Source organism: Drosophila guanche, unplaced genomic scaffold (assembly GCF_900245975.1).
Source record: "Drosophila guanche unplaced genomic scaffold, DGUA_6, whole genome shotgun sequence".
NCBI classification, from domain to species: domain Eukaryota; kingdom Metazoa; phylum Arthropoda; class Insecta; order Diptera; family Drosophilidae; genus Drosophila; species Drosophila guanche.
The window spans coordinates 3,369,991-3,396,938 of NW_022995748.1; the positions used below are offsets into that span (position 1 = coordinate 3,369,991).

At 43.2% G+C, this 26,948-nt stretch overlaps 3 protein-coding genes across 3 annotated transcripts; 1 reads left to right on the top strand and 2 right to left on the bottom strand.

Moving 5' to 3' along the window:
* Positions 1-59: 59 nt before the first annotated feature.
* LOC117584804 (tRNA-dihydrouridine(16/17) synthase [NAD(P)(+)]-like) lies at positions 60-26,751 on the bottom strand. The gene is made up of 5 exons (XM_034273923.1): positions 26,628-26,751; positions 1,417-1,856; positions 917-1,361; positions 694-859; positions 60-636 (listed from the first exon to the last, which is right to left on the bottom strand). The coding sequence occupies exons 2-5, from the start codon at positions 1,835-1,837 to the stop codon at positions 148-150; spliced, it is 1,521 nt and encodes a 506-aa protein (XP_034129814.1). The 5' UTR covers positions 1,838-1,856; positions 26,628-26,751; the 3' UTR covers positions 60-147.
* Positions 14,916-21,169, bottom strand: LOC117584800. The gene has a single exon (XM_034273919.1). The coding sequence runs from the start codon at positions 20,846-20,848 to the stop codon at positions 17,873-17,875; it is 2,976 nt and encodes a 991-aa protein (XP_034129810.1). The 5' UTR covers positions 20,849-21,169; the 3' UTR covers positions 14,916-17,872.
* LOC117584801 lies at positions 24,168-26,689 on the top strand. The gene is made up of 3 exons (XM_034273920.1): positions 24,168-24,500; positions 24,555-25,697; positions 25,760-26,689. The coding sequence occupies exons 1-3, from the start codon at positions 24,303-24,305 to the stop codon at positions 26,417-26,419; spliced, it is 2,001 nt and encodes a 666-aa protein (XP_034129811.1). The 5' UTR covers positions 24,168-24,302; the 3' UTR covers positions 26,420-26,689.
* Positions 26,752-26,948: the final 197 nt, after the last annotated feature.

Genomic DNA, 26,948 nt, shown 5'->3' on the forward strand with positions numbered 1-26,948 from the left:
TTAAGGATTAATATAAATAACTAGCCGAGCAACAGTAAAGTAACAATTAAAATCCAATATTTAACAATTCAAAATATTTTGATTCTTTTATTTGTAGACATAGGAACAATTAAAATAGTCATTTCCTACATAAATTCACAGGGAACATCAGGGAACATCACCAGCCGCAACAGGCACAGGATCACTACCTAGATTCTCACAAAGGACATCGCAATGGGAGTTCTGCTCTGATTTGGAATGTTCCTGGTACTGTTTGGCTTTGGCTCGTCTCGATTTGATCAGTATACCATGGCCGGGACAGTCGCAGTCCTCGCCATAGCACTTGTCCTTGCAGCACACGCGGCACAGATTAAATTCACACTTTGATCCTTGAGGATTGGCGCATGCCGAGCAGTATTGCAATCGTCGTTCGTGTCGCTGGTGCACCTGTGCCTCGGTTTTATTGGGTCTCCGCTGGCGTCTGCGCAGCTTCTTCATGCGTTTACGGGAGATTTCATTGCCATCTTTGTCAAAGTACTGACGCTTGGCGCGATTTGGATCAATGGCTTCCAGCTCCTTTTCGGCAATTTTCTGACGATGCGATTCGGGTGAAGCGCGTATGTAGGGCTGACAGAGCCAGGGATTAAGGTCGAGCTTCTAAAAGGATTTAAACATGAAGTTTATAGATCTTTGTAGGTTATTTTTATCACTTACATCTGTACTTATGGTGGCATCCATTTCCTCCGGCACATAGACCACTTCCCCCCTATGATAGGGCTCATATTTGGTCTGAACTTTGTCCACAACTGCCTGGAACTGCTCCAACTGATTCGAAGTGGCCAGCGTGTCCCTTAGCTCTGAATTCTGTCGTATGTTCATGCTGGAAAAAGTCGAGAAAGTTTAGTTTAAAGTGGGGAAAAATAAGATTTTATCTCACATGTGATGGAAGAGCTTGAAGAGATGTCCTCTGATATAGGAGCTGGGACAGGGATATAGTTCGACAAATTCTAAGTACTCCTTGGCCATTTGCCACACGGGCGGCGCAATGCCTTGAAAGATGGCCGGATTATGCAGATTGCCCTCGGCACTCATCACACCATCGACGCCCGTCTCGTCCAGACAGCGGTGCACATCCTCCAGTCCCAGAATATTGCCATTGGCCAACATTGGGATTTTCAGCTGCTGTCGCAACTCCTTAATGTAACTCCAATCGGCTACCCCTGTGAGTGGTCCCTTCTGCTCTCTGGTCCGGCCATGAACGGTGAGCAGCTGACAGCCGGCCGCCTCCAGCATTTTGGCATATCGCAGAGTTTTCTCTCGATCCTCGAAGATACGAATTTTGCAGGTCACCGGCACGGACAACTTCTCGTGCAGTGTCCTGACTAAGAGATAGAAATTCAATATATTTTTATTCATATTCAAATCAATTCCACTCACCAATATCCGTCAGCAGCTCCCATTCGTCCTGCAGAAATGAACCATAGTGCCCCCGCTTGGCGATGGCTTGTGGACAGCCCAGATTTATGTCCACCCCATCGCAATGTTCCTGCGCCAACAGCGCCGCATCCAGTATCTGCTCAGCATCATTGCCGCAAAACTGAATAATCAGCGGCCTATCCTTCGCACACGTTTGTAGCGCATCCTTGCGATATTTGGGATCGTGGGCGAACAAGTTCGCGTGGTACATGGGCGAGTAGCAGAGTTGGGCGCCATAGCGACGGCAGAGCATGCGCCAGGCCAGTTCGCTTTGGTCCACCATGGGCGCTACCACATACCGCGGGGAACCCAGAGTACGGCGATAAAAGTCATACCCTAATAATTTGGTATTCTTTGTCGCGACTCCCTCATCGTTGACCATCGTTAAAGTCAGTTGTAAGCTGCAAGAAATATGCATAAGACCAGTACATAGATTATTGAAGGGAAAATAATAATTAATATAATATAACCCCCTTCCCTTGTGCACATTGATTCTCAAGTGTTTTGCCCCCGTAAATTACTCATCTGGCAAATTGGTTGACAAATGTCCCGCAATGCTGCGGAAAATTGTGGCTCATTTTTTGAAACCCTTGGACTGATGGACTGTGGGGGGGTTCCATTCTGTTCGCACAAAAGTGTTTTGTGGCAACTAATTAGGGACACATTAGCCAGAACTGGGTGCGGCCGAGCGTGTGGCTGGGGTTGAGCCACGCACAGGTGGACAAGGTGCAAAAGCTAAACAAATTTACATTGAGCTGTTGACAAAGAACAACAACAAAACAAACAACAAAGCACACAGAAGGAGGAGCACAAGTTTGAGGTGGAGCAAGGTGCACTGAGAGAAAACACGAAATCAAATTAAAAAAGCAATAACGTATGTATCCAATCATGATAGTGTGCCATGCCAATGAGGATTATCACTTTGAATTTTTGTTTTTGATCGCGGTGCATAGCTACAGCTGGAGCGGCCCACGGCAAATTTACTTACCAGCTGACGTCTCTTCACCACAGTGCAATCTCTATCTCTATCCCTTTCTAGCGCTTGTCTCTGTGAGCGTGGTGAATAAGTGCTCCCCACAGAAACAAAGCCACCTTGTTACACAATATTCCGTTCGTTTCTTTTAAGTTCCAACCAAAGATCCACTGCATCTCTCTTCTTTCCTGCATGTGCGCTTTATCCGGCACCGCACTCGGTCTGTTGCGAGTGTGGTAGAATGAGTATTGGTAGAATGAGTAAATCAATTGTTGTTGTAGATCAGAAATGTTGTAAATATTGTTCCCTTGAAAGCATATCTTATTTGCAAAACTGATTTCTCAGTGTAGTAGAACGCTTTGCCGTTGATAGTGGGCTTAGGGAATTTGGGAATTTGTATTTTCGAAGCTGTTAACGTTTCACTTTCATTGCGAGTGCACTTCCAATAGCATTTACTTGCTGGCTTTTGTTCCAATAAACTGGCTGCATCTCCTCCGCCGCTACTTATTTTCTTTTCATTTTCATTTTCACTTTTCTTCAAGCATTTTTCGTTTTCGCTTTCGTTTTTGGGGCTTGGCCCAGTCACAGAAGCGTGAAAATTGCGCTTCGAGTCAATGCACAGCAGCAGAAAGAGTGGCAAACAACAGAAACTACTGCTACTCCTCATAACATGCAAACAAAGACCCTACTAATTGAGTTACTCGAGTTGTGCATGCACTTCAAAATCTTCTTAACGAAATCTTCAACTTACGTTTTTGGGCCTTCTGTTGGAGCAACAAAGTTAAGTGGCTTAAAATTACAGTGTGGCAAGGTGGCTATAAGGTGGTGGGAGATGTACCTCGAATAAAATCTATCTTTACAGTATCAATTGTAAATCTGTAATATGTCTGTTATCGGATACAATTTAGGTGTCGAAAACAACCAAGCTAGTGCTGCAAGAGTTGAGTTTTCGCTTAGAATAAGTAATAAACCTGTCCTATGGCAATGCAACGCACTGTAAATGCAAACCGTACACACCTTTGACAGGCAGACACTAGGCAAGTCCCCAGCCCAGCGCCTTGCTGCCCTCAGCCTGCTGCTGCTTGCACAATAACTTGCATAACTTTGCTCAATTGGAAATTTACTTTTGCTCCGCTTTTCACACACACACACACACACACACAGACAACACACAAACACAAAGTAAAGTTTTTCCATTGAAAGTTTACTGACCGGAAATGGCATGCAATTTTATCAATGGCGAAAGGCAGATATTCCCCTGCTTCCTCATACTTTTTGGTCTGCTATTTTTGGACTTCTGTTACTCGATTTGTTGTCTTTCTTTTTTTGGGTGTTCCTGTTGCACAACCCTTGGGCAGGGGGAGGTGCGACATGGGTTGAGATGTTTTTTTTTGCTGCTGACAATGCACGCCATTTTGAAGCCCCCCCAATGTCTGCGAGTAATTAAAGTTTAAATGCACAGTACAACTTTTGCAAATTGCATAAGAACTGAAATACTACGATGGAAAGAACATACAACAAAATAGCAACCAGCTAAGTAGGCGTGGCACTGGCTGGCAGCTGCTGGCTTTGTCATAATTATGGCCAAATTGCCAAACAACTTACCAAAAATGAGCTGAATGAGGGCCGCGCGACTCCTCTGGGGCAGGCTTTGAGCATTTTGCAATTAAGAACTTTTCGCACAATGTACAAGACTGTAACAACTGCAACTAGGGAACAAGTCTGGTAATGTTGGCAAATTGTACAAAAAGTGATTTACAAGTTGTAAGAAAAGTTTCCGTAGCGCTTTTATTATTTTGCATAATAATTTATGGAGCAAAAGTAACAAAAATTTGACTGGTATTGCAGTTAAGTTATTTATTATTGATAAATAGGAATAAATTTAAATTTACATTTATTTATTATTTATTTGATATTATATTATTTTTAAAGTTAAATATATTCTTTAATATCTTTTTTTTTATTTTCTGCCTTGAATTGAAGTAATTTTGTAAGATTTTTAATGCTCCACAATCTTAATTTTTACACGCCTTAAATTGTTTATTTATTGCTGACAAAGACTCTTCTATCAACCTTAACTGAGGATAACGGGCAGGCCCACAATTTTCTCATCAGTTGAAGACTTTTGACTACATACCAGCCTAAGACTCAGGATTTATTTAACCACCGGCAACAATTACTTGCCTTAGAAGCGATTCAATGTATGTTGCTGGCTATTGGAAGTCATTATTTCAAGACTTTTAAATACAACTCGAGACTGGAATTCTGTGTACCCTTTGCCGGCAAACCCTTTGCCACCAAGCAGTTATAGATTAATTTAAAATTGCTTATTGAATATTTTTGGGAAATTCAATTATGCTACAGTCTGGCTTTAGCCCACGATTGCCTTGGCTTATCGTAGTCGATACGCCACCGACTGTGCAGTAGAAACTTTTCCCACTTGAGCCATATCCCACTTGACAGAAAGTTTCGCCCTAATAAAGTCAATTCATTTGAGGCCACAATCTGCCAGACACACTCAAATGGTCAGCCACAGAACGACCAAAAAAGCTATGCAACATTTTGCAATGCACTTGGCCGGGTTGGGTAATTAGGAGACCGCAGACAATACCAATTCCACTTTGTTGTTGCTCGAATTTCTGGAGCTGACGGCAGCAGAAAATTGAATCTGTAGCCCGGACACTGGCAATCGCCTTTGAATGCTTTCGATTTCTGGGCAAGGCCAGCGAGATGGAGCAGGAGCTGCCACCGGCCAAAGATAATTAATAATTTCCGCACCAATTAAGGCGGACCAAGAGCCAAAGCCAAAGCTAAAGCAATCTTGGCTTTCTCTATGGTTAGCAGAAATTCAATATCGGAGTGAAGTGGGTGGGTGGTTGGGTGTTGTGGCAGTGATGCATGGGATGAAGCCACACCCTCACCCAGCCGCACATTGCATGTGTCGGGAATTGCAATTGCTTTGGCTCATGGCCATCGCCACCATCTCCATCAGCTGCTCCTCCTCATACTCATACTCATCCTCTGGCTCAGGCTCTGGCTCCCATTCCATTCAACCGCAAGGTGCATTTACAATTTCTAGTATGGCTCCTCTGTGGCCTATACAGAGGAATGGGGAAGTGTTATATTTATTTAATGTTAACCCTCTATTGCTGTGGTCAACCGTCATTATAAATTCAAAAGTTAAACTTGGGAAAAAAGACATGCAAGCTGCATAGCTTCTACAATTTTTCAGGGTTGGACTAGAGAAAATTAGTTCTAACAAAAAGAAGGGAAATTCTTCCGCTAAAATTATTAAAATATTGAGAATTATCAAATTCAATAACCAAATGCCTAACAAAGAGCCCTTTCGCTAAGAATGTTTATCCTTTTATTTAATCACGATTAAGAAAAGACTATGAACTGTTTAGCGAACTTGAAACCAGTTAAGAGAGCTAATCCCAATGAAAATTATAATCCAATTGAAGCACTGACTGAGCCCGCACAAATCAACTTCGTGACCCCTGAGTTTCCACCAACATCAGCAAAAGAATTAGCCCCGGTTCAAGGGAAAAGTGCAAACGTTGGCAGTTGGTTTGCGGCGCCCCTTTGCCACCTGTCGTCCCTCCCCACAGAATGTCGGAAGCCAGCGCCAAAGTGGCAACTCAACCGAAGGAAGCTCAATGAAAGATTGGTAAGGCGAAAAAAAATTGAATTAACTTGCTTGCCATTCAGCGAGGCGTTTAATCCTTTTCCGAGAGCAGAAACGAAATGAGCGAAGGAAAAAGGAAAAGAGCGGTTGCTCTGGGTGGAGCTGCCATTGCAATTCTTCACTTTATTGGAATTACTGTCTTTTTCATTGCAGGGAAAACGAAAGCATGAAATATTTGTTAAACAACTTCAGACTTTTAGAAAAGAATACTGAATTGCTGCTTAGCGAACTTGAAGCGTATTTAAACTTCGGTTAAATAGATTTAGCTTTCATACATATTTGTCTGTGGTTATATTTTGCATTGTTCCCTCCCCCACTTCACCGGCCAGCTGTCCCAAGTTATACCAAACAGAAGGTGCAGAACTTGGCTGTAGTTTTCATACAAAAATTGTGGTGAATACCGCAAAATAATGATGTCCAGAGATTTATTCTTCGTCAACCGGCGCTGCCTTACCTTATATTTAATATTCCCTTTTGCCTCCTCATTTCCCTCCCAAAGCTCACCCCTCCCATCTTGTTCTCTTTGCTCTTTCCACTCAAGTGCCGCAATTTACTAAGAAGCTGTTCGACGGCTGCTGTTTTGTGTCCCTTTTCCTTTTCCACAGCTTGTTGTTGCTGTTTTATTGCCACGGCTTGCTTTACATTTGTTTCGCTGTCGAAAGAGCGGAACGACAACCGAAAAGAGACAAAAGAAAGACAAAAGGAGAGACAAACTTACTGTAAACGGCGATGCCAGACTCCAAAATATGACCTCATTCCTTTGCACTCGACACACGCACTCATACATGGAAGACCCGGACACGGACGCGAGCACTCCATCGGAATGACTGCGCCTTGTATTACGCATACAACTGAAAGTTTACAGAAAAAAAAGGGGCGAAAGCGAGGGTAGAAGGGTAACAACGGAATTGCAGTGGTGAAGTTTTGATACCCCTTAGACAAGGGTTGATGGGTTTGAAGATCAGTATTTGAGCGTGTTTGGAACTGGAAATAAATACAGTATACGAGGTATCCAAAAGTTTGTAATGAACGTGTTGTTTTCTTGGCACTCTCTAGGCAGCGCATTGAAATTTGAAGTGGTCAAGGATGGTAGCATTGTGGTGGTACATACTCGTACATATCATATGTACATTGCAGTGAGATCTCGGTGGCCTGGGAACACGGCTAGTTGTGGTCTATTAAAGCGCAGGCTTGGCCCAAAACCACTCCCCATGACGTGATGGCAATCAAATTGAAAAATAAAAAAACTCTTTGCGTGCAAGCACTGGGAAAGAGTAACAAAAACTAAAAGCGACACAAACACCGAAAACAACACAAACAAAATGCAAAAGAAATAGCAGAAAAAAAGTAGAAGAAATTCAAGAAAAAGTGGACCCAGCACTGACCGCTTTTATTGCGTGCATTGCATTTCGCCATTTGACGTGCGAATTGCGATTAACCCCACCAACCATGCAAGCGGATTTGTTCCGTGTTTGGCCTAGACTCTAACGGGAATTGGTATTGGTGTTATAGAGCCAATAGTGTTTGGTGGTGATGAAAGCCCTAAGGGAATTGTTTTGGGAATACCCAAACAATCGAATAGTCGTGCAATTGCATTTGGGATTGAAACTTTGGGAGCGGAAATCTAAAAGCCAAGCAGAATGAGTACTGCCATCTGCAGTTTAGTTTTAGCAAATTGTTTTCGTTTAGAGGAGGCATCTAGCATTTGTAAACCAATTGGATAATTGAACAAATTCAGTATCTAATTACTTTTGCTTCTAGAAGTTTGTGGGTTTTCGATTTGATAAGATATAATGTCTATTCATCGGATTTTTGGTTTCCCGAACGTGAAAATAATTGCCATCCATCGATGCTCTGTAAATTGATCAGTCGATCACTCAGTGTTTGTGTTTGTTGAAGCAAATGTGCCTCATTCCTTTAAATAATTAAAAACAAGCTGAATAGTTTCTCCATAAAACTACTGTATATTTCTGGACGTTTTTTTGTATAAATATAACCAATTTAAGGTCATATTTATTTAAGGACAGAAACATATTCTATTAGAAACCTTATAACACATTTAACTACCTCCATTTTACAACTTTTCCCATGCAAGTACACGCACACCCATTCAATTCAGAGCAACAGACAACAAAAACCACTCATAAGTATTCACACCACACCCACGCACACCATTCGTCCTTGGGCTGTCATAAATAAAAACTTAATTTCCCACTTTTTCCACTTAGTCATCCGAAAATGCTTCGTTTTTCTCATTCTTTGCAGTCCCGAGTTGGGCACTCGTGTCCGAGAAATCCCCAAAATGGGTTAATGGGTTGGGCTTTTAAAGCGTCACTAGATGTTGCCACTTAATCAGAGGCAGTCGTTGTAACGTTGTCCCAACCCACGCCACACTTCTTGACAATTTTTGTGCCCATCGTCTGACATTTCTTATGCAAGCGGGTCAAAGTCAGGGCCCATGCTGCCTCTGTAGCCCTGTATCCTAGGGGCCGCCCTTTTCTAGTGCTACTCCTCTCTCCCTGTGTCCTATGTGTACGTAGTACGAGTACGTGCACACATTCCCTTTGCTGACGTAATAAAACCATAATAAAAGGACGAAGCGCGTAACAGGCCCGCATTGTGCCCCTTTCAAGGACAATGGAACGACACACAGAAGTGTGGGAGCTTGCCCCAAAAATTGGATGCAAAGAAATGACAAAAACAGCAGAGGAGAGCACAGAAAGGAAGACCCCCAAGAGGCAGGAGAACAGGCGGGGGAGAAGACGGAAGAGACGGTGGAAGGTGTATGCTTTTGGCGACAATTTGGCATCTTTTGCTGGGGCGTTTCTTCTTCAGTTAGACATCATTGAAATGGGGCAAAGTTATGAATGCAGGCTCTCATCATCTATAAAACAATGTTTTCCCAGTGTAATGAAGAATGCACAATCAATGTCCTAGAATATTCATCAGCATCAACCCTCCAGCACAATTGAAATTGGTTTATTAATTAATTTCTTGAGCATGTGCCACAGATTGAAGGTTACTTTTAGCACCCACCCGCAACTCCTGCTGTCCGCTGTTTACCTTTGCTTTAATGTTGTTTGCACACATTTTGTGATGAAATTTTATTACACACAGCTCATTAGGACTAATGATGCTTGTTGGCCGTCAGCCCTGATTCCAGATCAACATCAGCAGCAGAAAGAAAACAGAGAGAGAAAAGCACAGAAAACTTGAGACGTGCCCTAGGAGGGGGCTGGAAAATGGGGGGCCACGGATAGACAGCCTTCCAACTGCAGTGACGATAATGAAGGGGCTGCGCCTTTTGGCCTTGTGTGGGACTGGTTGTGTGTGCCATGAAGGATGTTCTCTCAGCCTTCTTCCGTGTTTTTGGGATGGCTGTCTGGTGTGTTGCCTTTGCACTTAATTATATTTGTACGCCCAGACGATGAGCACGACAGAGAGCTGCCATGATGAGGGCAGGGGCAGGCCAAATGGCCAAATTGAACGTGAATTTTACTGATTGACTTCGAGAGAGCCACTCAGGAGAGCTAAAGGTTAGCTCTGGGCTAAAGATTGGATTGGCTACCCCATAAAATAGAACATTACAAAAAAACTACAACTTTTTCTTAAGTTTTTAGTTGGGGGCTTGGATTTATGAGTGGGAAAAAGCTAAAGGAAGAGTGTGAAATGTGTATTTATAGCACTTTAGCTTGAAGTAATATCATCAAAGTTTTATAGAAGATGTTGGGGGAATGGGGCTTCAGCGCAGAAACTAATAGAAACTAAAGAAAAAAGTTTCATTAAGTCGAAAACTTGAGTGCTGTGCAACAGATTTTAACCGAAGAAAACTTTTAGCACTGAATGAATGAATGATGCCTCAGGGGACTAGTTTTATTATTCACCTAATAGACATGATAAAAGCTGTAATAATTCGTAGCATAATGATTGGACATTTATTCGCACCAAGAGAGCTGTTAGTTAAAATTAGTTTTATTTAATTCAATATATAAATAAGGAGTACATTTATTTATTTCTCGCTCTCAACCATTAGTTCTCTGCCCGCTCACTCTTACTTATTTGACTACCATTTTAAATTTCTTTAAGAAGTAAGCAAAAGTCTCTTAAGAGTTATTCTGCTGAATTTATTTGGTAAATACTGCCCAAAGAACAGTCTTCGTTTGGTTACTTTAAAGCTTGTACTCCCCATCATTCTCTGCTATTATCCTTTGAGTCCTTTCCTTAAAAGGTTAAGCCTCAACTGGAGCCTACTTAACAGGCGTTGCTCAATTAGTTGCTCCTTTATTTGCGGGTTGGTCGTCGTCTGCTGGATTTGGTTTTATTTGTTTGGTTGCCACCGTATTCCAAAGGTATGTACATAATGAATACATACATACAGATACATATAGATATATGTACGTACATGTCTTTTCGTTATGTTTATCTGTTGCAAAGAGTGTGTGGAAGGAAAAGACAAACAAGCCAAATGACACGTACCCATAAATCCCAAACGTTTTTATTGGGAAAGCGCTAAGCTTTAGGGCTGCACACCCACCCGCGCACACACACACACAGAATGACAGCACAGGTGTGTGCCTCAGATGTGCCTCAGTGTGTGTGTCTGTGTCTGTCGTTTGTGTGATTTGTTTTACCAATGCAAACACGCACGGGAGCGGCAGGCATAACGACAAAAAGCAAACGGGGAAAACATAAAAAATGCCAACAACAATTTACTTTGTTCTTTTACGCACAAGTATTTGCATAAATCATAAAAATATAAAATAAAAAAATAAAAATAAAACGCCAAACATACAAGTGCAAAAGACTACAATAAAGAAGTTTTGGAATCGGTTTTACGATTTTTCTGGTAGTCTAATATTATTCTAATATATCTATTTGTTATTATGGTTGAAATTTTTACGTAATTTAATCTTCATTTATATTAGTTATTGTTTTTTTTATGGACCTTCACACTCTACACGAGAACTTCCGGGATTGGGGATGCTTATTAGATGCTTTTCTATAAGTTATTTAATGTAAAAACTTTTCGCGATATGCTACGAAACTTTTGTATGCCTGTTTTTAAATAGCTTTTAAAGATTTTGTGAAAGATAACAAATAATATTGGAACAGAATAATGTGGTAATTGCTTTTTATTGGCTTTAAATTTGTAGCATTGGCTTTTAGCATGTGAGTTTGTATATTGATTACTTAAACTTAAATTAAAACACCCGACCACCCATTTCATTGGCAAAACCACAAAATGGGCCAAAAGCACAGCGTGACCCATGTCTGCCGATGAGTGGCGGACCACCCGTTAAGTGGGGAGCGTGATTCCAGCCGTAATGACCGCAACGTGGAGCAAATTGGACAAATATGTATGCCTCGCAGTGCGACAATGAAAATGTCAACACGAGCTGTGGGCGTGGGTCGCAGGACCTCATCAGACTGCCACAAGAGACTCTCATCATCATCTACTGCCAGTGGAGTCCCATCAAGAGAGCTCTGGTATCCACTATCACCATCATGTGGGGCAGCGGCAACCTTGTTAAATATTTAAAATGCCACTCAAGAAGCCGGTCACGACAATCCCCCAAATGATGGACGGCAGGTGCCGGCCAATGATAGTTTTAGAGTTTTATTTGTCTTGCATTTTATTTCGTATTTTTCGTTCTATTTTTCTTTGCGCTTTTGAGAGCCAGACACAATTCACTTAACTCTTTAAAAGGGAGGGCCACAAAATACTAGAAAATATATATGAAGCAGAAAAGTACAAAAAAAAGAAAAAACTTTTATTTTTTAAAGCTGGAAAAAATAAACAATTAAATGGAAAAGCAGTTTTCCATTTTTATTTGCATTTCTCAGTTTTTCTTAAATATACGCAACGCTTTTCTTTTATAGCATATTTTTAATTTTGTTATAATTGTTTCCATTTGTTGTGGAAATATTTCTAATTGCATTCTATATTTCTTTCTTTGATATTTATAAATATAATTTTTTTTTTATTGATTTTCACTTTTAATTAAATTTATTTATGGACTTTTTTGTTGGCCGCACATTTTATCAAAATATATATTTCTGTGTGCACAAAAACGTTTCAATCAATTTGCTGCCTAAATTAATATAATTATTGTTTTATTTTCTTGCATTTCGTTCCAGTCTCATTCACTTAGGTTTTCTTTCCATTTTCATCATATTACAGGGACATTCTTTGCTTTAGATAGAGTTACACGCAAAGAACCGATCCCATAAATCGGTTCAAGGGCCTACTACCATCTGGGCAAGTCATTAACTAAATTGAAAAGCATATGAAAAGCTGGCCCCCGGCGATGGAGTGGGCGGAATCCTACCTGGTTGGAATAACACAATGGGTACGTAGGGTAAGCCCAGGACGAGAGTTCGTTGAACCAAAACCAAAAAGGAAAAAAAGAGCTGGAAAAATGTCATTGCATGGCAGCCCAGAGACAATGCAAACAGCTGGAGGAAGGGAGTCCCAGAGTTAGAGGAAGGCAATCCCAGAGTTAGAGGAAGGCAATCCCAGAGTTAGAGGAAAGGAATCTTTGTCTAGGGAAAGGGCTTACCAAAACTACGAGGAAAGGCAAGTCAGGCCAGCAATGGAGCAGCACCCCCCAACGAAATGTATCACCCAAATACCACCCATTGCTAATGACAACCAAGAAATCAGTGGGCTGCCAGGGGGTGTACATTGTACAAGTAAAACCTGTCTGAAGCGACTAGACATCGCACCCAATTTCACCCAAATCAATCATAATTCGTTTGCATTGAAGAGTGAGTTGGTAGGAGTGGGGTCTCTCGGATATATTATCAGGCGACACACCCACTCAAAAAAGGAAACCTGAGAAATTAGACAAAAACTTTTCGAATACACTTGGAAAAAAATTGTTTTACAGACGAATTTATGAGAGAATGTGCCAAGCTTTCGCTTACTTATTTCTACAAATTTCCTTATAAATATTTTTCTATGTTCCACGAACGCTGGAATTAATTTTGTAGTACCAAGAATGATTTCTAGTTCTGTAATTTGTCTAGAAAACTGAAAAGTGCTGCCCTTAAAACCTCTAAACTGTTTTTAGCTTCTCAGAAATTGTGAGTACTGACATTTCTTTGCAAAATTTAGATGATAAATGGAACTAGGACGCTACTCATTTTTTTTTTGCAAAGGTTATTAGGACTTATTAGGACTCCAATGAAGCCTTTCTACTCTTCAAAATTGGTAACATTTTTCGATTAGTGTAGACAAAAAACGATGAACATTTTTAGTCTGTGCGGATATTTTCTCTGTTGCATGTCAAAGGCATATTGCAGCAGGGAGAGAAAATGGATTTTAATTGATGCACAAAAATAACAACTACGACCAGTGGAAATAAAACCAACAAACCCCAACAACAAGTGGTCATGACAACATCGGCAAATGCATTTTTACGTTGCCATAGTGAAAGTCTGTCAAGTGGGAGTACGCCCTCAAAAGGGGGAACAAAAACAAAAAAACCCAACAACCCAAATGGAGATCCCCAGGAGCTTGTGTCTCCATAAACAATCTCTAGGCAGGAGGAAAAGAATCGAAATGAAAGCTCGAGGGCGTTGCCTGGAACCCGGACCCCTGTGCTGGTTCTGCCTCTGGTTGTGTGGATGGGCGTTGCACGTACATGACACGAACATGCAATTAAAGTGGAATATTTTTATGTCCATATTACACATATAGCCAGGAATATATCTTCCTTATACATATATATACGGACATGAATTTATTTTACTTTAATTTTTTGTTGAAATTACTCTACTGCCAACTGAAAGTGACGCAACCTGAAAAGCCACACAGGACTTCAGACTTCAGAGAGCATACGCATGGACAGCTCTCCCATGGCTATGGGACTCCTTAAGTGTGGCTGGATGACCACAGGACAGACAGTTGTCGGTTGTAGCGAACATGCGTGGCTAGAGGCAAAAAGAGCAGCGCTCTGAAAGAAAAGAAAAGCTGAGCAAAAAGCAACGAAGAGGAGAGAAAAGTAAATAAAAGGTGCGAAAAGGTGATATTATATATATATTTGTAGTTGCATTTTTTTTCAAAGGGAAATTAGTTTACTCTACTTTGAAGAGCTTCTTTTAAATATTTTGTAATGGAAAAATAAGTAAAATAATAAAGATAAGTTCTAGGAAGAAATTTTCAATGAAATAGAGAAAAGTATGGCAAAGAATTTTGGAATTTCTGATAAAAATAACAAGAAAATCACATGAAAAGAAATATTTTAGTTTCTTTTAAAGCAAATTCAGCATTACCTCCAGCATTTACTTTACACCATACACACGCCTGGTAGAACACACGCCACACACTCCACTCAATGTCGGATATACACACGTCGGATACATAATGAACCATGGATAAATGTATGTACGAGTTGTGTATTCTGTTAGTGTCAGTGTGTCTTCTGGTGGCAGGTGCAGCTCCAAATGTTAATGCCAAGTGCCATCAAATTAAACCACACCACACCAAACACAAAGCACTCTTCTTACACACTCACATGGAAAATGTAGCATACATCAGAGAGTGAGAGAGAGAGGGAGAGAGGAAACAGCTCCCTCAAAAGTATGCAGCATGATTTTTTCGTTCTACGGAAATGAGCAACAGCAAAAAGGGGAACAGCTGGGAAAAGGCAAAGGCAAACTTAGTGAATAATGTGAATGAAAATGTATGTTGCTCCAGCTGTCAGTGCAGTGAAGTCTGCATTGAAAATCCATTTATAGTTGTTGCATTATGTTATTTTCAGTCTTTTACCAGGTCTGTCTCCGTCTCTCTGTATGTCTGAATATCGCTGCAAAAGTGCATGTCAAATGAGGGCTCAATGACACTGTCTTTCAAGCTCTTCCCCCATCTCTTATCTGCTCGTTTCTTACCATTTCCTTCTCTGTTCAAAAATAAGTTTTGTATATTTCAACCATATTTGTACCACTTGGATTTGTGTGGAGCTTTCAGACCATGGCTGTGGAGTCAACGAGTATAATTAATTAACTTTTCATTTATATTTTGGCCTCATTTCGCATGTGAAACGGCTTAATTATTTAACCAGAAGTGTCAGTGTGGCCGACAGTATAAAAAAGAGTGTGAGACGGAATTTATAAAGCGAAATAAATAAATTATTTACAGTAGATCTAATCAAGGAAAAAGGTTTGCAGAAAGTGGTCAGGGAAATAGGTTTTCACAGATAACTTTGGAGGATGACTGATAACTGTACTTAGGATTGGTAGAAGTTAAAAAAAAACCCAATTAAGCATTTTCGTACAGTCGTTTTATATTCAACACTTGGGGTTTACATGTGAGTAAGGAACAAAACTAAACCACAAATAAAAGCGCACTTATTTCCCTCTTTCTGTTCCCTTTCTTTAAAGTCAAAAGTTTGTGGTAAACTTTTGGCGAATCACAAAAGAAGTTTTCTTTCGAACAAAAGTTTTCAGTAGATATGCTTTGAATTGTCTGTACTTTAATATCAAGAAATGAAGATTTAATTTAACCAAATGATTTTACAGGACTTATAAGGGAAAAGATAAATTTGTGATGATAGAAAGTTCATTCAAAATTAAGTTCTTAAATGAAGGGCAATGAAATGAAAATTTGTTGATTTTTTGTTGATAACTTTCTGAAATGTTCTTCAAATGTATGAACTTGATAATGAACTCCTGGTACTTTTGTGGTTTTTAGACCACAATTGAAAGAGGTAAAAGTCTCTCAATTAATCAAAAGCTATTTACAATTCAAAAAGTGTTGGCTTTTCCATTCGAAACCTGAATGATGAAGTTGGAATGATTTGGAATGTCTGTTTAACAGACAGAGAGAAACAGAAAGAAAAAAGAAACTAATCACACTCTGAGTGAAGGAACTGCCACACCTTGAACATCGAACACCTCTTCTGTAGCCATTTCCTGTACTCAATTCTCGCTCTAACAAACCATCCATCCATCCGTCTCACATCACATCACACCATGCTCGCCATCATGCCACACCATTACTCGTGCCACATCCCACACCGCCGCCAACGTGTGTGTGTGTGTGTGTGTGTGTTAGCCAGTTAAAAATGGACTTTCCATTTGGCTTTCTGCCTCGACTGTCAGTTTCAATAACAGGAGAACCGACATGGGCGACTGTCTGGAAATGGGAGGACCTGGCTCCTGATGTGCGTCCTCGTTATGGCAAGCAATAGTCAAAGCAAAACCCTGATATCTATTCAACCATTCGTTAAACTTTTCCCCCGCTGAATGACAGCTGAAGGTACACGATCAGAAAAAGGAACTCAGTCCCCGATTCAATCTCACATTTGACGCATTTCCTTGCTGTATTTCTATCTGTTTTTTTTCGACTTGTATTTCATTAATAATTCAGTTTTGTCGGCATATTTAATGGGGATTTTGCACTGTCTCTCTGTCTGTCTGACTGTCTGAGCTCAGTCATCAAAATCAAGCTTAGAGCCATGACAAGGATGGGGCGAGGGTGGCAAACCTTCTACTTGTATCTGTCGTATCTCAGGGGTCTATTGTCGAGTTTTGTCACTGCATTTGAATTTAAATCGAATGAAAACATTTGCGTAACAATTTGGCAACATGCAGCAGCATCAGCATCAGCAGTCTGCTTCCCTTGGGGCGAGGCACACCGCCAATGGTGGAATGATTCCTGCCCCTCTTGCTGTACAGATGATGCCACGATATACATATGTACAGATACAGATACTCGCGTACCCGTACAATACGTAATCACCCCAGCGATTTTGCTTATAAATTTTGTGGAAAATGAAAATCAATATCTGTGTGGAGCTGGCTTCCCTCTTCTGTGACCTGTCCTCCAAGGGCTTCACTCACACAGAACACACAGGGCAGACGAAACAACACAACACGACCCCTTGGCTGCATTTGCAGCACATGCTGTTGCATATTTTATAAATTCAACTGCAAAGTCATTCAATGAAGACAAAGGATAAGCAGATATTGTTAGGGATATACGAGTATGTGTGTAGTAGGTAGGTGCCTGAGAGCAGGGGGATAATGCAGTTAGTCTCTAACGATGTGGCAACAATGGGAGGACTCAAATGAAATGCCAAGGGAAAACTTCGCTTCCCTTTGGGGGAGTACAAAAACAGGAGTCCCATTAGAACAGTGATTATTTAGAGATTGGAAAATAATATTCGTTCAAGTAGCTTTTTCTTCCCAAATACAAAAAGGAAAATCATTGTAGAATATAGAAACTTTAAATATTCCCAAAATCGAAACTCATGAGAAAACCTCCAAAGAGTAATACAAAAGGCCACAAGCCAAACACAGCCCAAAGCCAAATTCCAAGGTGAGATAATTCCATTCAAGAGTAAATCACTTTTACATGGTTTCCTTTGCGTACTGAGAAATTTAAACAAACTAATATAATTTTCAATTAACACTCGAGGGGCCAAGCCAGGACTTCTAATAATTCAAATATGCATTCAATAAACTTAATAAAAGGAGGGAATTAAGTTTCGGTTCATGAAACCACATTGCATCCAATGGCAATTTCCTGCCACTTAGCCGTTGGGGTGCCTTAATTGATTTCATTTGCTTATGACTTTGGATAATTATTTTCAGATTAACTGATTTCCTGGATCCACCAGGAACCAAGGGGACGACGACTATGACTATGACTATGACTATCAATCTAAAGAACCAAACAGAAACCATTCGAGGAACTGTTTAACACCTCAGCGCACCACTCCTTTATAATTTGGTTGCTCCTTTCATCTCATTTATGTGCTGCTAGAGTTTGAGCTGATGCTTTGGAGCGAACTATTGGACGATGTCTTCCTGAGGGTCTCGCCTGCCAGGCTGCATAGATTCTGGACGAGCACCGAGGAGGAGGGCAACGATGAACGGTTGGCGAGTGGGGACGAACATTTGGCCGGATTGGAGTTAGAGCTGAGTGCTAGATTACTGTGTGGATGATGCCGCAGCGGTTGCGGCGATGTCGGATTAGAGAGGCCGGATTCATGGATGGGCGACAGTGTGGGCGATCGAGTGCGCAGGAAATGCTTCCTCCTTTGCCTTCTATAGACATTCCCCAGGCTATGTGGCAACTGTCGACTGTTGGGTGTCAAGTGTTGCTGCTGCGGTGGATGATGATGATTACTGGTGACAAAGCCCAGAGACTCGGCAAGTTCTGCCAACTCCTGACTGGCCTGCGGCATCTTGCGTCGCGTGGGTGGCGGCAACGCTGGTGGCAGGGTGAGTGTATAGGTTGTAACACTATCATCTCGAATCACGGATGTCGGCAACAGCATTAGCTCCTTCTTGGAGCTACTGGAGGGGCTGGTGCTGGTGCTCACCGATTCGCTGCTGCTCTCTGCTGAGCTTCGACTCGGGGAACTCCCAGGGGGCGTTGTTGTCGATGAAGCGGCGTAGCCACGTCCTGCTGCCTGCAGTTGCAATGGACGTATCTGATTCTGTTTGATAGTGGCCCCACCATGATGCTGATGATGCTCCTTGGCCGCCACGCCATGTGCTCCTCCAAGATGACGACACCGCGGTCTTCGATAGCGTCCCAGGAGGCGCAGCATGTGCCGCAATCGAGAGCTGCGCGGCGGCGTTGTTGTCGTTGTCTTTATGGGCAGTTCCACCTCCGGATGATCCATGCCCCCGTTGAGAGTTCGTATAAATTGTATGGGCAGCTCCTGGGCATTCAGCTTCGCCGCCGCTTCTGCATTCTCGCGCTCTCTGAAGGTCAGAGCCGCCAGGAGATCATTGGGTACATCGGGACTATCCGGCACACTGGCACAGCAGTTCCATTTCCTGCGCCAACGCTGATGCTTTGAGATGTTCCCTGCCGCCCCATTGGCCGATGCGGAGGAAACTCCCGCTTGACTGGACATAGTCCTCGTGCTGCTGCTTCCCCCAGCACTGCTGGGAGCGCCAGCTGCTGCTCCTTCGCTTCGCAGGCGAAAGGTGCAGAGTGTGCACTGTTCCGTGTACTGCAGATACGTGGCTGGACGCTGGGGTCGTGGCTCTCCAGAGATCAGTGTGCCCTTGGCCACACTCACGCGACGCTGCAGCGAGCTGGCCGCAAAACTCGAGCAGCAATGGAAGCTACTCAGGGAGTCCTGCAGCGAAGGACGTTGGTGACTGGCGCTGGTGCGCTCCTCCAACAGGGAGCACAGATAGATGGACTGCCGCGTCTGATGGAACTCCCTGGAGCTGGCACAGCAATGCATCCGCATCGACTGCTCCGTTTGGCCCGTGCAGAGTGCCGCCTCCCGTTGTTGCTGCTGCTGCTGCTGGTTGGGATGTGGCGCCTTGGAGAAGCAGTAGAGCTGCTGTCCACCTGGCATCGATTTGGACGGATTTTGCGGCTCTGGTAGGGTGGCTGAAAAGTGAACTGTTCCATTTTTCCCCCCTCCCAAGGCTGAACCGTGCTCCAGCAGCTGTTTGGCTTTGGCTTCCTGCGCCTGACGATGATTCCTGATGTACTCGTACGTCGTGAGACCCAAAAACGAGATGTAGATGTGGAAAAAACACAGATGGAGAAGCAGTCCCGCACTCACGGCTGCCAAGAGTCCGAGAACTCCCAGGAGCAGCAGGAATATAGTTTCATTGACGCCTATGCCGCCAACTACGGGTGTGATGGTCTGATTTGTTGTCAAATTAATGTCTGGCTGGGATGTTGCCGAAGCCTCAATCAAGGCCGTAAAATTCTCCAAGAGTGTGGGAAACGTTGAAATGGTAATGTTATCCATTTGCTCATCCATCTGTTTGGGTTCTTCCTCATCGGGTGGATGCTCCAGCAGCATCATGGTGCCATTGCCAAGGCTTAGGGTGAGATTTATGTAGTCGCCGGGTTCCATTTGTTGTCCGGCATCCAAATCGCTGATGGAACGGCACCAGTAGAAGCTCAGCCACTCCGGTTGGATGTAGTAGAAGGCGATTTGGGCGATCACCGCTGCCACAATCACCAGGGTGGCCACCACCGCACTGACGACGCACATCAGGAAGGCCACATAGTTCCTCGATCCAATGCAATGATTCAGCCACTTGCAGTGATGGTCGAACTTTCCCACACACTTGTTGCACACCGAGCAGTGCTTGGTGCGGCTCGAGGAGGTGCGTATGTTGCACAAATGACACCGTCCGTTCTCAATCACGTGTCCGTGCTTGTTGCGATCGAACTCTGGGACAATGCGATCGTTGCGATGCACTCGCCGTAATTCCTTGTCCGCCGGATCTGTCAGCAGTGCCGTCAAATGTGAGGCAATGTGCACGAGATACAGTCCAGTGATGAGACCATAAAGCGGCCCCTGTAGCGGTGCATGAAATGCAGGGATCAACACCCAATAGCTGGCCAAACCGAAGAGCAGGAGGACCAACCATCCAAATAGTTGCAACGGATGCAATGGCAGCTGCAGTCCATGGAGGCGTCTACCGCGTCGATGCTGCACATCCGCAATGTTGTTCTGGTAGCTAACCAGCTGGGACAGTCGACAAAGGGAATATCCTTTACTACTCGTATGGGTCTGGGCACTGTTTACTTTGGGCGATTGGTGGTGCACCTCCTGTGATGGTGGCACAACTATGGGTATATCTCGGGCAGATGATTGCTTCAGTGCTTCCCCGTTGCTGGTTTCCGTGAGGCTGGCAGTGCTGATGGTTATTATGTGATCCTCCGACCTAACACCGTTTGCTCCACCGATTGAACCTCCTAGCGCGGGTCCAATGCTTCCCTTCGCTCTGGACATTTTGTTGTTGGAACCCACGTTGTTGTTGATGATAATGAAGATGAGTATGAAATTGATGAGTGGATGATGAACAGGGATCGTCGACAATGGAACATTACAGTTTGATGCAGTTAGCCACGCCCACAACGGATGATGCAGCCCAAACAAGAATTGTTTCTCTCTAGCTTGTTCTTTTCTTATTCCGCTATTCAGAAGTTTTTTTTTTTTTTAAATGTCCTTATTTTTTGGGATTTGCTTTTCGTTGTTTCTATCTCGTTCGAACAGAGTCCGTTGTTTTTATTTCTCGCTGTCTAAGAGTCCGTTGTTGTTTTAATTCTTTCAGAGTGACCGCTCTCTCTCTCTCTCCGGCTTCGTGTTTTCTGCTTTGCCTTTTGTTCTGCTGCTTCTTCAAATTATGCTTCACTTGTTGTTGTTTTCGTCTAACGGTTATAGTTGTTTTTATTTTCCGACTCACTCTCGCTTTGCTCTCCTTATTTTTTTGTATTTTTTGTTATTGGAAATTGAGAATGGATGGCGCCTTTAACGGTGCATACGTGAGCGTATTTAGCGGGCTGTGTTGTGAGTCAGGGAGGGGGGTGGTGGTTACACAGGGAGCAGTGGTTTGTCGCCACCCCCGTTTGTACGGGATTCCTGCTCTATGATTTCTTTCGGCCCTTTTCGCTTTTGCGTTTTGCTATTTGTTTGACTCCCACTCACATACACACAATCACGCTCGCACATATAGAAACACACACACACTGTCGCACGCACACACGCAGAAACGGGTGCCGCGCGTCACACAACAACAGCGTTCTTTCCGTTTATTCCGTTAAACGGAGCGTCTACAAAAGTGCAGTTAGGCCGCAAAATCGAACCGACTTCGGCAATGGACGCGAGACAATTGAGCGCTGGCAACGCCAAAGCTTTGGCGAAAGTCTCGCTCTCTCTCTTCGAATTGAAAGCCCCGTCGCCAGTTGATTGAAAGCCAAAGCTTTCACCATTGAAAGCGGCTTCTCTGTTACAACGGAGGTGGTAGCAACAACGGTATATGTTTGTATGTATTATTGCAAGGTAAGGAATTGCCGGTGAGCGCTCTGAAGACAGTTATTTGCATTTTGAACTTTGCTCTTTGAAGGAAAGTTACTACGGGTTTTCAATCATTTATAATCAATTCGAAAGTTATTAATACAAAACTATCCCGAGAGCACTCTCTCGAAATGTTTCAACCTTTATTAACAGACCTTGGGTGTCAACATGGGAGCGCAAGCCAAAGAGAGCAACAGCAGACACCATCACAGCTGTGTGAAGTTTTTGCCGGTAGTCGTTTTCGGCTTTAAAAGATACAGGGGAAGGGAGTGGGGACTAGTTGTCCCAGCACGCACTCGGTGGGTGGAGTGAGTTGGTGTGGGGGTGGTTCGGAATGGTGATGCTTTGTGGCTGCTTTAAAGGGATGGTTCGTAGAGACATGTGCGTGATCTCTTCAAAGTTACAAATATTTTTGATGTTATTTTTAACGTTTCTGAAAAGTATTACTTTTGAGCGATTAAAAAGTATTCGCAGTCGGTTGATAACTTGAAATAAGAATTATTATTCTGAACGTTTTATTTTTAAAAAAGATTATGCGGCGTTAAGTTCCATTGTTTTGATATTTTCCTAGTCCTAATCGTCAACCTTCTAATTGACCTTAAGAATGGCAGATCCTCTTCAAATCTGAACGTGCACTTGTATTTACTAGCTCGTTAAGCCTCACGCTCTCATCGCTAGCAGCTCTTATCTTTACAGGAAGTAACTATTATATAACGGTAAATGGGACAGCGACAGGTCCACTAGAGATTGGCACGCACCTTTCGGCATTTCTCTTAGATTCTTTCCCCAGGTTTTTTCTGGTTTTGTTTTTGGGATGACACCGCAGCATCATTTTTTATTTATGGCATCGACAGTTCGCGAGAGAGCTCGCCATGTGGGGGGAAACGCCAGTAGCCAGCAGCCTGGGTGTTAGATGAAATGGAAAGCACACTCGAGAGCGTATTTGGAGCACGTGCTTGGAGCAAGTGCTACGTTTCAGCACTTGGTGTGATTTTATTTACATGAGGGAAAGAGAAAGGCAATATATGTATGTGCATAGGTGCAAACGAAACAAAAAGGCAAAATTTAAAAGAACTATTCAAGGTATATTCAAGAGAAGTTTGGGCAGTTTACGAGCTGGATTACTCGAAGGGGTTTTCAAGAATGATGTTCGCTGTACAAATTTCCCATAAGCGAACAGAAATTATGTCCATAGATGTGTTTATTATTATAGGACACTATACAACTTTTGAATTGCCTTACCTTTTGTCTTATTCTACTTTGTTATGGCACTGCAGACATGCTGACGCCTGTTTGCCTGACCGATTGGGTAAATATTTATGGCTGGGATGCCAAACAATCTGATGGGATGCCCAGAATGCTGGAAACGAGGTCACCCCCAAGAGAAAGAGACACAGAGATGAAGATGGAAACCGAATCAGGGATTTATGTAAGCCGCAGACAGACAGATGGTGTAACTATTGGCGTCTTTGTGCTCTTTGGGGCGCAACTAATGATGGGTCTGGGATTGTTACAGACATCGGAAAATCTACATACAAATTACCAAAACAAACATAGAAACTACAATGTGTGTGAGTGCGTGTATCAATGAAATGTATTAGTTTGTTTATTTTGCTTATTATAAGTAAAGGGCATAAGGGGAAACGCTTGATATCCACCATTTCCTAGAATCTAAGATCTAGAATCCGGTTCAGTAACACACAATTTATGAGCAAAATTGAATCGAATTTTGTTTGTGAATAAATTGAATTTTCTATAGTTTCCGGTTCACAGTTATTACCTCTTGGCAACGATAACCAAACAGGACAAAGACGAATACCCCACCCCACACACGCACTGTCGCTCTCTTCAAGCTCTCGTTGCCTCTCTCTCCCGCTGTGTGTCCACAAAGGTAGATGTAACAAGAAAAGCTTTGATAAGCTGAGGTTCCCAACCATAACCACTTCCATTTAACAGAACAGTAAAATATGAGAAAAAGGAACAACAACAAGTACAGCAAAAGGAACAGTAAATATCAAGAAAATAAGGAAAGCTTAGGGCAAGCAACGGTGTCTGCTGCTACGGCTTCCATTGCTCCGAGAGATACTCTTCGACAAGAATGCAATAACGAAATCCGCACGCGCTTCTGGATGCAGTGTGTAGATCAATTTGTTATTTATATAGTACCCAGTGTCAGGGTATATGATAAAGCTTATCCCAAACGATAGACACACACAAATCGTTTTAGTAGGCAATTCGTTTAGATTTCAAAGTTACTCAGTACTCGGATAAATTTGAAACCCTATTCGAAAACAACTTTTTTTACGCACACACAAAACGTTCATAAAATAAATGTTACTAACAGAAAAATATTAGTTTGGCAAAGATAACGTAAGCAAAGCGCGGCATTATGATCGATATACTGTCAATGCCGCGCCGCAACAACGTGGCGGGCAATGCGGCACTCCTCAAGATAATCAGCAATAAGACGGGGCTGCCGATCAACAGTCTGCCGGGTTGGGAGCTCATTCCGCTCAACTGTAAGCTGCCGATGCTTAAGTGTCCCGGTAATCAAGTGATATTTTCCAAGAACAAAATTGGACAATCGGTGAGTGATGAAAGGAGTCCCAACTAATTAATTATTTTCGCTATTATTTTATAGTTCAAAAGCGACAAACAGGAGTTTGATTCATCGGTGACTGGGGCGGCCATACCTGAATACAATCCCTTGCATGATTCGAATCTGAGAACCTTTTACTCCAACGAGCGCAATCTGAAGCGTTTGAGGGAGAACGGCGAGATCACCCAAACGAATGATGTGATATGTAATCTGAAGGACTTCAACCAGCATCGCCAGGAGCTGCACAAGTCACAGCTGTACTATGTGCTGCACGCGTACAAGCGTCGCGAGGCAGAGCATCATGATCGCCTGCTGATAGCCAATGCCGAGGCGATCACCAAGCGCGATCATCTCAATCTGGCGGCCCGTCATCAGTGCTATGAGGAGGTGGTGGCCAGAAAGATGCGCCTGGATATGGAGAAGCACGAACGCATGGTGCACTTGTCCAACATTACGCTGGAGAAGATGAAGCGACTGGAGAACCTGGCCTCCATGCAGAACCTGCTGCTGGAGCATCGCAAGATGCTGACAAACATGCGGGTGCAGGCGCACATCAGCCTGTGCCAAGATCTGCAGAGAAAGTACCTCATCAGGCAGAAGAAACTGTTCCAATTCAAGAAGGATCGCTTCAACAAGAACATGCGTCTGCTGCAGAAGCAGCGCATGACGAAGAACAACGAGGGACAGATACATTTTTGGAAGAAGCGCCTGGACGAGCGGATTGCCAACCAGCAACGCCTTCAGATTCTGATCCAGGAAGTTGAGCTGGAGCGTGGGATGTTCATTGAGCAGCACAAGGCGAAATACGAACTGAAATGGAAGCAGATCCAGGATGAAATCAAGGAGCGCACACGCCAGACGGTGCTCAAGCGTAAGCCAAAGCGCCGCAAGCGCAAGAAGAAGCCCAAGCGCGTGCAGCCATCGTTCTGCGAGGAGTACCAGGCAACCTTTGATGGCCTGCTGGACAGCGAGCTCTGCTATGCCCTCAATGCAGCCATTGCCATGGAGGGCCATTCGCCGGTGACCTTTGCCCCAGACGATCCCATCTACAAGGCGGCCCAGTACATACTCAACTACATACTGACTGGCTTCACAGAAGACCTCAGCGAGGATGAATGCGCCCTCAAAATATTGATTTCGCGCATTCGCGACTTCCTCTGCGACGCCAAGAAATATGTCAACTATGTAAGTTGTTAGGGGCTTTCCACGCAGACTTTCCAGGATATGAAATATCATTTTTCTTGCAGAAAGCATCCCAGATCATTAACTTTGGCAGGGATCATAATGGCATGGACCTCGGCCCCACGGTGGCCAAGCCCTGCATTCCGCAAAAGAACTCGCGTGCCTCGCACGTCTCCTTCAGCGGTGTGGCCAGCACCATTGGCGTGGGCAGCTACGAGATCCATCCGTTTGTGGATGTACGTTCCTGCTCGGAGCGTCGGCCCACGCCGGCTGGATCCCTGGCCTCGCTGGTGCTCAGCCAGATTGGCGAGCAGATGATTCAGGACAAGGTGCGATTGCCGCACTTGAATCGCAACGAGATCGTCTTCATTGAGCATTATTTGGTGAAGTTTAAGCGCGAGCTGCTGGTCGGCCTGGACAAGACGGTCTTTGCGGCCATTCAGTGTCACTTCGAGAATCGCATGATGGACGTGAGGGAGGAGCTGCTCGAGCTGGACCGAGACTATCTGTTCCAGCAAATAGCCCGCGGCATTCTCAGCTATGCGGCCAATCCGCTCAACTATCAGTCGATAATCAAGCTGGCCGTTAGCGTAATGTCCAGTGAGGTCATCACGGATCTGCAACAGACCATGCTCAAGCCAGGCGTCAATCCCCGCGGGCTCAACCATCCTTGCAGCTGCGGCTCAGAGCGGGAGCGTGAGCAGTTTGCCCTTTGCACGACTTAGAAGAGAACCCTCAGTGTCCAACGTTCTATGTTTTTGGTAAAACGTACTTGTATAAATTGTCCGTGAATAGTTAATATTGAAAGACTCACATGAAACCGCGTGAAACGACCAACAACCCACGAACCCAGGGTACACAATATTTGTATGTTTTGGCCAAATCAATATGCCTTGTTTAAATTGCATGTGATATATTATAGGAAACACTCACCTCAACTTAACCAATATAACTGTTTAAATCTAATAAAAATATTGTGCACTACACCAAAAATAAAAACTATAAACACATGCAACAGCTGGTCAGTAGGGTTGGGAGAGACATCGATAGCGCCTTCGATACTATTGCAGGTTGAAAAAAAGCCGACCATCGATTGTTTCGGTTCACTATCGATAGTATCGACTTTCAAGATTGTTCAAAAGACAAAATTTCCTCTTTTTATTAATGAATATTAAAATTATTTTTTCCAAGCTGATCTAAATACATTCTCAGTATCTACTTGCCAAATTGAGAACTTCAACACAGATTGACTCC